General features: G+C 31.4%; 1 protein-coding gene across 1 annotated transcript; it reads left to right on the top strand.

Annotated features, from left to right (window-relative positions):
• Nucleotides 1-232: 232 nt before the first annotated feature.
• LOC150077240 (general transcription factor II-I repeat domain-containing protein 2-like) lies at nt 233-12,339 on the top strand. Its single transcript, XM_090385825.1, has 3 exons — nt 233-389; nt 528-989; nt 12,305-12,339. The coding sequence occupies exons 1-3, from the start codon at nt 233-235 to the stop codon at nt 12,337-12,339; spliced, it is 654 nt and encodes a 217-aa protein (XP_090241951.1).
• Nucleotides 12,340-12,814: the final 475 nt, after the last annotated feature.

Genomic DNA, 12,814 nt, shown 5'->3' with positions numbered 1-12,814 from the left:
GACATAATGTTTCATTTTTAAGCCTTTGCCTGCAGCTTTGAGTATTACAGCCCACAAAATGTTTACTCAGTTGTATATTCGTGAATTATATTTTTAACTGTGTGCAGTTAATTTTGTGTTTTATTTGTATTAAATTAAAAAGATGCATAATAATAAATATTATGTCAACCCCTAATACCAGTATGAGTAAGAAAAGAACAATTGAAGAAGAATGCCATAACTTCCAAGAGAAATGGGAGCTAGACTATTACCGCATCCAGAAAAAGAGCAAAATAGTATGCTAATATGTAGTAAATCTATTTCAGTCTGCAAAGAATACACTATCAGGAGACATTATGATACACATCATAAAGAAATCTGTGATAAATATGTTGAGAAACATTGTGAAAGTAAGTTGTTATAGCCGAAATCAATTCTTAAAAAACAGCAAAACTTGTTTACCAAACCTTGTGAGGAAAATACAGCAGCTGTAAAAGCTAGTTACTTGTTATCACATTTAATTGCAAGCAAATCAAAACCTTTTACAGAAAGAGATTTTATTAGTGAGTGTTTAATTAAAATAGCGGAAGTGTTGTGTCCAGAGAAAGTAAAAAGCTTCAAAAGTGTAAGCTTAATTAGAAACACAGTAGCCAATAGGATCGATGAAATAGCTGAGAATTTAAAAAATCAGCTCAATTCAATGATATCCACATTTGAAGCTTATTCTATTGCAATTTACAAAAGTACAGACATTCGAGATATTGCTCAACTGGCCATTTTTATTCGTGGGTGTGATGTGAACTTGAAAGTACGCAAAGAGCTTTTAGAAATTATTCCTATGCATGATACAACCACTGGAGCTGATATTTTTGGTGCACTCATGGAAATTCTGAATAAATATAAATTACCATTGAACAAGTTGATTGGTCTTGCAATTGATGGCACAGCTGCCATAATGGGTATTACTAAGGGTGTCGTTGCAAAACTAAAAGAAACATGCAAACAACATGGTAATAATCATTTCGAACATTGTCATTGTATTATTCACCAGCAAGTATTATGTTCCAAGGTTTTAAATATCAGACGTGCTAAAAAAAAAGTCTCCCAAATTATAAATTTTATTTGAGTACATGTAATCATTGACAGTTTGTTTCATTTCTGGAACATAAAAAGTGAATACACTTATCTACCCTATTATACAGAAGTTCGATGGATTTCGAGTCATAAATTCTTGAAACGATTCTTTGAGCTGCTGGATGAAATCGTAATGTTCTTGGAAACAAAGAATTATGAATGTACTGTATTAAAAGATGTACGTGGATAAAGGATCTGGCCTTCTCAATTGACATTACAAGTCATCTTAACCAACTTAATCTTAAACTTCAAGGAAAACATTACATTGCTACAATGTTATTTGATAATATTAACATTTTCAAAGAAAAATTATTACTGTGGTGCAAACAAATTTTAAAAGTTGTTTGCACCACACATTTTAAAAGTTGCCAATCTCTGTTAAAATCATCTGACCTAAAATTTACAGAATATATACACCAAATTAAGTTGTTAGAAATGGAGTTCAATAGAAGATTTTCTGATTCACCATTCTTCTCTTTCTTGGTAACTCCTTTATTTCTGAACCTCTCTCTCTCTCTCACTCACTCAGGGTACTTGTGAATTTTTTTTAGCTGGTGCAGCATAAGCCTTGGGCTTCCTTGCACCGTATAGCTGATAACAATAATAATAATAATAATTTCAAAAACTGTGAATTACAGTTTCGTCTTTTTGCTTCACCTGTGTCTATTGATATTGAAATTGTTGATGAGCGCTTACAAATGGAATTAATTGAAATCCAATGTGACTCTTTGCTAAAGCAAAAATATACGGAAGTTGGAATTCCAGACTTTTACACTTATTTACCCGCAGACCGATTTCCAAAAATGTTATCTTTCACTACGAACATACTGGCTATGTTCATACTTATGCAAGCAACTGTTTTCTTCAATGAAAAATAACAAAATTCCAGAAAGGTTAAGATTAACCAATCACCATCTATCATCAATCTTAAAGATTACATCAGCTCAAGACATTCAACCAAATTTTGATGATCTTCTTTGTGGAAAACAATGCCAAGTGTCCTCTAAAAATGATATAATAATAAATTGTGGTTTTATTGTTTATTTTTTATTAAATATTGTAAAGTATTTTTAATTTAAAAACTAACGTAGGATACAAAACAGATTATCTATATACTAAATACAGTAATTCTAAAAATTGTGTTTTGTTTATTTTTTTGAGTATTGAAGGCATGTGGCCCTCAGCCTAATGCAAAATAGCTTATATGGCCTGTGGTGCAAAACGAGTTTGACATGCCTGTACTAGAGAGATACAGTTCTATGATATGATATGCATTGTTATTTATATAAAGTAAAGCTATTGCAAAAAGAAAATGCAATTTTGTGGTTAACGTTGTTTGACACTAAACCTTGAAATAAAAACCAAAATAACCTTACAAAAATCTTCAAAGTCGCAATTTTTTATGGTCTCAAACAAGCACAAGTTCAATAGTTGAGAACCTAACACAAGGATTTCTCAACAAAATAAAATACAGGGATTTCCCAATAATTTTTTTTTTTTTTTGCATAATGACTAGTGAGTCAACAGGGGGGATTCACAAAAAAGAAGGGAAATATTGAAAAATTACATCCAACATAATAGCAGGGTTTTTCTCGCACAAAAGCTCAAAAATGGTTTACTCCCACTTGTCCTAATCTCAGAAGCGCTAATGGTCACTTGCCCTAATGAACATTTGCCATAATTGCATATGCCCTAATCACACATACCCTAACGAACACTTGCCATAATAGAGACCTGCCCTAATCGTGTTCCAATGGTAAGAGTGGGGGGGGGGGTGCTATTGTCAATTGCATGCCTTCAATCCTTTTTACTCTACTGACCCTTTACAGATGATTGAAGAGCAAGTGAGGTAACGCCCCCAGTGTTTCCATCTGCATTTGTCAACCTAACAATTTATTCAAATAGTAGCCAAACACCTGACGTTTGCTCTTAACAGTGTGGAATAATACCTATTAAGGTTATTATTATATAATAATTATAATATAAAGATAAATGGACCTATTGTACTGGAATCCATAGGATATAAATGATGATTAGGTGTTTAGCCAGTAAAATAATATCTTTAATATAAATAGGTACTGAATATCTTTAATTACAAATAGATACTATAGCTTTCGAGACAAATTGTGTCTCTTCTTCAACAGAAAATGGAAACTTTAGAGATAAAATTATTCTAACGGAAATTTACTTTCTCTAGTGTCCAATGTAAAGACCCCGGTCACCCCTCTCTTATGCAGCAGTGTAATATACCGCATAGCCTGCAAAGACTGTAACAGCTGCTACATAGGAGAGACTTTGAGACATCTTCAAGACCGCCTTGCAGAACACGACAGAGCGATTTGCCTTGCTGAGACCGACCGGTCACAATATTATTATTATTATTCGCGGAACACTTCTAGTTCACCCACCACGACCTCAATCCCAAGCGGGACTATGAAATAATTGACCACTCCCGACAATTTCGCCACCACCTCTGGTTAGAGTCACTCAATATATTGCGTAATTCGAGAGCCATGAATTGCTTCAAAGGCATGAGACTACACCCCATCTTAGAGACAGCCGTTTTAGGTTTAGACAAGCGTTGGAGAAAAACTACGCATGTCCATGCAACAACAATAAACACCAGTTTAATTATTGAATGACCTACCTCGTGCCCTCGCATACACAACTGTGTCCGTTAGAATAATTTTATCTCTAAAGTTTCCATTTTCTGTTGAAGAAGAGACACAATTTGTCTCAAAAGCTACAGTATCTATTTGTAATTAAAGATATTCAGTATCTATTTATATTAAAGATATTATTTTACTGGCTAAACACCTAATAATCATTTATAAGTATAATGTAGTTATTATTATATTATAATATTAATATTATTTATAGTTGGTGTGCTGGCTAGTTCGGGATCTTACCAATACCCAGGGCTGCATTAACGCCACAGCCAAACCGGCTATGGCCGGGGGCCTCACCCGAAGAGGATCCTCATTTTCAGTGTAAATATTTTCTAAAGTAGTGATAAGATTTTCTAATAATAATAAACCAAGAAAACGTGTAATATAAAAGTATACTTAAACTTAACTTGTCAAGTGTTTAAATTTTATTCTTATAGCTTTTTATTGTAGAATAAATAAGTTAAAAGTTTCTAATAAAATTGTTTTTATTGTTACTTTATTTTTCAAGGCAAAAACCATAAGACATTTTTGGTCTCTTGCTTTACATTTTTATCAATGAATTATTATTCACAATATAAATATAAAAACCGATGTAGTATTTGTATTTTTATGTATGTGCAATATATATATACACTATATACCTTCCTTTCTGATGCACTTTCTTTGAACACCAGGGGCTTCAAATTTAAATGTGGTGGGGGGGGGTCCTCTTTCATCCTTAATCCGGCCCTGCTGATACCTATCATCAGACCATGCTGCTGCTGCCAAGTTTTTATCCTGGATCTGGGGTTCTTGTGTATTTTGCATAGAGGACAAATGTTTCCATTTCATTATATTCTTCTTCCAGATAAATCAAAATCAACTTAAAATCGCATTCCAATTAATTCAACAGAAGGCACTGAAAATCGGGACCATGTTTCAACCAAGAAAATTCCAAGTTAATTACAAAAATGCTGTGATTAGATCCATAGAAGAAATATTTTCTGATGCTGATGTTAAGGGCTGTTTATTTCATTTCAGTCAAGCAATTTGGCAGAAAGTACAACATTTAGGATTAAACTAGCATATGCTGAGGAACAAATTGTCAAAAAGTAAGTGAAGTCAAAGGTGGGATTATCATTTGTTTCTTTAGAGGAAGCTTGGGAAGGAATCATGCGAGAATGTCCACCGAATCAGAATATCCTTCATATGAAAAGTGCAAAGTGTTTATAAAATACTTCGAAACAAATTGGATTGGATCCACTGCTAACTTTCCGCCATCATTGTGGAATCATCATGCTAATTTTGGTCCTCGGATAATAAATCATGCTGGAAGGATGGCCTTAAATAAATCTGTGGGGCACCATCATGTTAATGTATGGAAGATGATTACCCTTTTAAAGAAAACAACAAAATAATTTTAAAGAGAATACTAGGATTAGTAAATGTCTGAAATATTCCACCTCATAAAAAACATAAATATGATTGCATTAATAACAAATTAATGAAATTAAGAGCAGATAAACAAAATGGGGTCATCGATTTACACACTTGTGTAAGCAGTTGGTTACTTTCTTCCACTGAACGATTAGTATAATTTAAACTTTAATAAATTGTATTTGTATTTTAAACATAATTTGTATTTGCATAACAAAAATAAATTGATTATTATTTTTGATGTTTTATAATTGTTTATTTTTTTTCATTATGTTTTTGAAGTCCATATTTATATTTTTATCGCTTCGAAAAAATAGGATACGTTTACATACACATAATAGAAATGTAATTAGGGCAAGTGGGACATACAGCATATTTTTTGGGGCAAGTGGGAAATAGGGCTTAAGCTATTAGGGCATATGAATATATATATGCCCTAATAATAAGTGGGGTTAACGCCCTCAAAAATACTGTGTTATGTGAGGTTTTGCCACAATTCTTTAACTGTGTTAGAGAAAAATCATGTTATATAAGTACTGTGTTGTGTGTAAGGATTGCTGCAATTTATCAATTGTGTTAGAGAGAAACCGTGTTTCTCTCTTATGATGTGGATTTAAGAAAACCAAACTACTTTTCAAAGAATTTTAATTAAAAAAGATTATATACAAAACACTGTATACATCCAGGTTATGACAATGTGTCAAAACACAGACAATAACTGTAACCACAATGTACAAATAAAGATGCCAATATTTGCATAAACACATATGCCTTTGTAGACTTACTAAAAGTCTTTCAAGAATTATATCTCAATCATAATCTAAAAATGAAATTTAATCAAAAGATTACATGGTCACTTTTCAGTTAAAAATAATTCAAATATAGACATATAAATTGCTAGATTATGACTGAATAATTATATATGAAAAACATAATTATATTGAAAGAAATGAATATAAAAGTATTATGCGTGAATTATCCAAACAAGTTTTAAGAATAATTATTACACATTCCGAATCAATATATAAAATTTAGACGTCATTATTATAACAGTTTGCACTTTAACACTGATGTGGCAATATAACAATTATCTACAATTAAACACTGCTAAATTTCTATATAATTCACACAAACAATGAATGGGAATCTCAATAGCTACAACCAAATTAAAAAAAAAAAAAAAAAACCAAATACTATAATAAAGTGACATTACATAATATTTAAAAATTTTGAATATATTAAAAATCAAACAATCAAATTGGTATCTCGTTGCAATCTGACATATAACACTAAAACATCATTAACTCAAAGAATCATACAAACAATAACCAATGCAGACTCTACTATCATTTAACAGGTGGAAGAAAATACTGATTTGTGATACATGCTAGTTTTGTTTTAGTCTAGGATCAAAATTAATTAGGTTTATTTCAAAAATATGCTAGTTTTGTTTTAGTCTGGGATCAAAATTAATTTGGTTTATTTCAAAAATATGCTAGCTTTGTTTTAGTCTGGGACCAAAATTAATTCGGTTTATTTAAAAATGACTGGCCATTTGAAAAAAAAAAAGCAATTTGCACAGGAAAAGAAGAAAAATGAATTATAAATTAGTACAACATCTATGGGTCTGTTTAAGACATTTAAATTGGTCAATAAGGCTACACTGAATCATGTTTCATGGTATAGCATAAAGTTAATGGCCGGAGATGATTTAAACTGCAATTCAAAGTTTATGTACGTCTACTAGCAAAATTACCACACAGAAATCAAGAAAGAGTGAAACATTGCACAAGTTTTCATTATCTATATTTATCATTAATGTAACTAATGTGGCTGATTTGCTGCACTTATTAAACAACTTTTCAAGTGATAGTACAGGACGTGGCAGAAAATGAATTTCACTAATTTAATGATGTTATCAAAGAGAGAATTAAGGAACATTTTTGAGTCCACGAGGCACCATTATAAATAGTGATAAATTGGTGAGCACTAAATTTTCAAGAAAAAGCATAATGTATCAGAAACCAACTGGGAACTGTATGGCCTGAAGCCTTAAAAAAAATTGGCAGGTGTGCAACAAGGAGATGTGTTATTTTATCCGACAAATTAGCATAAAGCACAAAAAATGCTTTCCAAATTCTTTGGGATAAAGTGTACTTACCCCATAAAATTTAAGATAAATTTTAAGGACAAGCTGTCCATAACTGCAACTCAGTTATGCAAGAAAGCTAACTTTCAACAATTTTGCAAGTGTGCATAGATGTTGCATCCAGGTTCATAAATTTGGATGAATCTCACGATCATCATGCAGGATGATACTGATATATACAAAGTAGAGACAAAAGATGTCCCTACTCAAGTTCTTTCAATAAGATGTCTATGTTCATGTATGAAGCTATCCAGAGCCATGCAAAGGTACTTGGGGGGCCTTATTAATTTATGCTGAGACTTTGATGGCTCCCTCGATTGGGGCTCCACAGATCGGGGGGCCCTGGTGCGACTCATCCAATGCCCATTTGCACAGCCCTGGAGCTATCTTATTGAAAGAAAACATCAATAAGCCAAATATCAGCACCATATGTTGTGCTGATATATTTGAGCAATAACTTTGTGGGTAATAAATGATTCTGAGATTTGTAAACAGCTTGTGTTCCCAAATCTTGAAATGAGTTATTCTGAAATGCTCCCACTCCCTATCTCCTCTCTACAACTTCTGACCTTAGTCCTCTGAAATTGTTTCATAGCTATTTAATAGAAAGACTTATGTTTTTTGACTATTGTTCAGACACACATGAATGAGTAATAAACTTAAAGCATAAATATGAAAATTCAAGTAATTGTTAATAAGATAACAGAAAATCTATTGGAAAGTTTGTGTCAAATCATTCGAAGTGTGTTACTTATGATGGTAATCATCTGCCTTGTATGAAAGGACTTGTGGGTTCATCATTTCTTACTTATTTAGAGAGGCCTTGGTTCATTTCCCATTGGGGAATAGAAAAATTCTCTCTTCAATTGGGGATTTAAGTTAGCTGATCTCAGGCAGATAGAGTATATATTCTCCTGTGAGTTATTATAGGATTTTCAGTGTGCACAGCATGCACATCTGCTCATGAATATATAATCTTTACTGACATAATACACAGTAAAAAAAAAAAAACCATATGAATTAGCACATACGATGAACAATGTAGCCAATGCACTAAACACACTCAAAATAACCAGTCAACCTGTTAAGAGTAATGTTTCATGGAAACTCAATTATTATTCAATTACAAAACAATTATTTCTATTTTACTGGAAAAATAAGTTCTGTTCCATGTAGAAAAGACAGCATGCATTCACTTAGGGAAATAATTGTCTTCCCTTTCCCAACTTTATTCATATGTTATTTCTCAAAATGTACAAGGTGTGGCAATAAAGTTCTTGGATTGGTGCTGTTGTAGTCATGCTCAGTGAGTTTTAAAATAAATGGAAATGGTATGTTGTAGTTCAAACTTCCTCCAACAGATGGTGATACAGATTGTCTAGTAGGCTGCAAGTTTTAAGGACAAGCTGTCCATAACTGCAACATATCAGTTATGCAAGAAAGCTAACTTTCAACAATTTTGCAAGTGTGCATAGATGTTGCACGTCTTTGCTACTAATGCTACTAACGAAATACCAATTTCGTTAGTAGCATTATTGTTCCATGTCACAATTTTGCAATGGAGCAATGAATGAATATCAAATTTTGCTTTAAACTGAGAAAATCTGTAATAGAAACAAATGATATGTTAAAAAACTGTTTATGGTGATGAAATGTTAAGTCATACTAGTGTGTTTGAATGGTATAAGTGGTTCAAAGATAGATTTGAGGATGTTTGCAGTGAGAGAAGCAGGCATCCGTCAACCTCTCGAAATGAGGACAGAGTTGCAAAAGTTTGGTGAATTGTGGAAAGAGATAATCGTTTGACCCTAAGAATGATGGCTGATGAGATGATTATGAATAAAGAGGCAATTCATCAAATCCTGCATAAAGATTTAGGGATAAGGAAAAAGATTTAGGTCTGTACAAAATTTATGTCCGTTTTAATTAGTATTCCGTATGATACCCTCCAGAAATTAAAACGGAACGTTTTAATTTCTGGAGGGTATCATATGGAAGTGTTCTACGTACTACATTGAGGTAAACTCCTCTTATTAATTTACTAATAAAATTTATGTCACACAGCTTCACCGATGAGCAGAAGCAATGAAGGGTGTCATCGTGCGAACACTTCGTCAAGACAATCTGAATTACCTTGACTGTGTTTCAGTACAACCCAGAGAAAGCATCAGAGCATGCAGTGGACTTCAAAATCATCACCAAGGTCCAAAACATTTTGTTTACAGAATTCCAGGATCAAGACAATGCTGATCCTGTTTTTCAACAAACTGGGTGATTTATAAGGAATTTTACATGAAGAGGAGAGAGTCAATGCTGCATTCTACGTGCAGGTGCTTCAAAGACTATTGAAATCTATTTCTTGGGTGAGGCCTCAATTTCAAGAGAAAGGCAGCTGATTCTTTTTGCACAATAATACCCCACCCATTCCACACTTTTTGTGAAGACATTTCTGATGAAAACTGACATTATTCAAATTAACCATAAACCCTATTCTCCCAATCTAGCACCAGCAGACTTCTTCCTCTTTCCCAAGGTGAAACATGCCCTCACAGGAATGAGATTTTAGGATCTTGAGGACATAAAGAAAAACATAACCAACGAATTGAACATCCATCTCTTTGGATGCTTTCACTGACTTTTTTAATATTTGTAGAAGAATAAGAGAAATTTACCTCAATGTGGTACGTAGAACACTTATGTATGACACTCTCCAGAAATTAAAACAAATTCGTTTTAATTTCTGAAGAATATCATAAATAAGTGTTCTGTGTACCATATAGAGGCAAATTTCTCTTATTCTTCTACAAATATTGAAATACAACACAGAACGTATTGAGCCTTGTAGCTCTGTTGTATACTTACTTTTTTAGAAACTTTTAGAATGGTGTAATATGTGCATCAGGTAGTGATTTACTTTGAAAAAAAAAAAATAAATAAACCATTTTTGAACTCCTTCACTTTGTGTTCTTTTTATTAAACCAGTCCAGGAGCTTTATTGCCATACCTCATATATGCTCAGGATAACATTTCTGGACATCCACAATGATAGGGTTAAAAAGAAAAAAAAAGTGTTTAAATGATAGGGTTAAAAAGAAAAAAAAATTTAAAAATTAACATAAATTAATAACAAGATCATTTTGGAGATAGGATTGGTCTCGTGCACTTCCTCATACTGAAAACTTTTAAATTGCCCTGATCTATATTATCTTCAATGCGACATGTTTGTACATTAAAATGTATACATTAAAACTAAAAATTCCAAGCGTATTTAACTTGAATTCTGCATGTCATTTCATTTTAATTCAAAATTCAATTTTTGCCACATTCTATATAAAACAATAGAAAAAGTTTGATAAATTACAATTTTATTTTTTCCAAGTCAAAAAAATTTTAAATTGTCAATCTTTATAAATGCATTTATTAGGAATATAAAATGTATCACACAAACTTCCTGTTATTTTATTTTTCACATCTATTTACTATTTAAGAATCGGCAGTGATCATTATGTTTATTTTAAAAGAGTCAATTAAAAACCAATTATCTGATTTATATGATCACTAGAGATAATGATAAATGAAAGCAAAAGAAAGTTCCAGAAAGCAAATCTTATTTCTGCAACAGAAAAATAATCAACATAAAATTATTGCAAAGAACCTCATGATAAGCTACATCTGAAGGTCTACTCACAACACTGATCACTACACCATAATGTAAAAATATTATAATAAAATTTTGTTATAATCTTAACAGATGCTAAAAACAATAATGCTCAAGTTTATTTAGTATAAAATAACTTATTACACTCTTCCATAATCATATTACGCTAAAAACTTTCAATATTACAAGATATTATGAATAAGTTCTTTTCAAGCTATAAACTTAAGAATGAAATAAAACTGCTATATTCTGTAATCTGGCACTCTACAAACACTAGAACAGAACTGCAGAAATTGTGAGACATACAGAAACATCTTCTAAAAACTGTGACACTAACAGTTAACTGTACACTTTGAGCCAAGATGAGCAGTATTAATTCCAAAAACATATTTAAATTTAAAATCTAAATTTTTTTTAAGTAACGGAAATTTAAATGATTTGAACAATAAAGTAAAAATTATGCAAACTCATATTCAAAGCATAAGTAACACCAAAAGATATCAGTTAAGATTCATATTCAAACGTTCTAAAACAATTGAAATCAATGATTCAACATTATATACTGGATAATGAATAACATTTACAATCATATAAGTCACTTTCTAAAAATTGGTGAACACATTCTTTCCTAATTAGTGAAATGGAATATTGTCCAATAGAAAATCTACTTATTTTAAAGCTAATGCCTATGCAAAATATTAATATACTATATTTAAAGACAGCTCAAAGCTATCAAGCTTTTAGGCATAGAATAAAACACAAAATACATCACAACACTTTTGAAAACATTTCCTATTAAACACATGCTACAATGGACAAAAGGCAACAAAGAAGAAGTACTGACTACCATGGTTGTTGCAGCAAAGATGGAAATTTGATAGTTGTTTCCTTTGATCTTAAACTAGCAGTAGACATTAAAATAAGTAATATCATAAGAAAACTAAATGTTTAGAAATATAGTTTTAATTTTGTATAAGCCTTCAGATTTACAATTATTATTAAATATAAAATTAGCAGTTTGGTTTGGATATGTTATTTTTCCCTCTTCTCTTATTTTTTTTAATATGCTTTAAAAAACACATGCACATGCATATATATGTTCTTTCAAAATATGTGCAAAAAATTCTGGTAAGGGTGTCCAAAATAACAAAAGAAATAAGCTGTGGCTGTTTGAATATGGCCATGGAGTTCTGAATAGTAATAAAAATATAAATAAGAATATGCAAACACAAACCTCATATGAAGAAACATTTTACTAGATATGTGTTGGCTTATTTTTATTTATTTCATTATTTTTAGATTTTTGTCATTCAAATTTTCATAGCCATCTTTAAAAATTGAAACAACCATAGCTTCGTAAACATTCAAAATAGTTTATATGACTTTTACCCCCTTTTTATTTTGGATGTTAGAATATGTCCCAGAATTTTTGTACACACTTTTGAAATAACCTGTGTGTGTGTGTGCATGCGCACACATGCATGCATGCACGCATATGTATAAAATGTTTGGCTTAAATGAAGGATTCCTATGCTCAGAAACCCAAAAATATTAGAGTTGTTGAAATAGTTGCAGGCCAAAAATTATACATATAAAAAATTAAATTTAAATATGAAATCCTATAGGTTTATAATCTACAAATTAAGAATCTCTGAATCAAGATGCTTAGATTAGAGATATCTATTTTTTTTCATTATTATGGCTAGAGTCTTCCGACTAGACATTTTGTTATTACTACTATGACATAAATAAGCCTTTGTACCATTTCTATCAGATATGAGTTAACAAATATTCTTATCTTTTCAGGTA

Source organism: Mastigoproctus giganteus, chromosome 12, assembly GCF_048544385.1.
Source record: "Mastigoproctus giganteus isolate SK-2022 chromosome 12, ASM4854438v1, whole genome shotgun sequence".
NCBI lineage: Eukaryota > Metazoa > Arthropoda > Arachnida > Uropygi > Thelyphonidae > Mastigoproctus > Mastigoproctus giganteus.
The sequence above is the reverse complement of the archived record's forward strand: the minus strand, read 5'-3'. Positions and strand labels throughout refer to the sequence as shown.

What these genes read in the sequence shown, in the direction of transcription:
- LOC150077240 (XM_090385825.1), top strand. Translation starts at nt 233, where the DNA reads ATGGGAGCTAGACTATTACCGCATCCAGAAAAAGAGCAAAATAGTATG. An exon ending in TGTTGAGAAACATTGTGAAA is followed by an intron (nt 390 to 527) that starts GTAAGTTGTTAT and finishes AACCTTTTACAG; the next exon opens with AAAGAGATTTTATTAGTGAG. An exon ending in AGAAACATGCAAACAACATG is followed by an intron (nt 990 to 12,304) that starts GTAATAATCATT and finishes CATTATTTTTAG; the next exon opens with ATTTTTGTCATTCAAATTTT.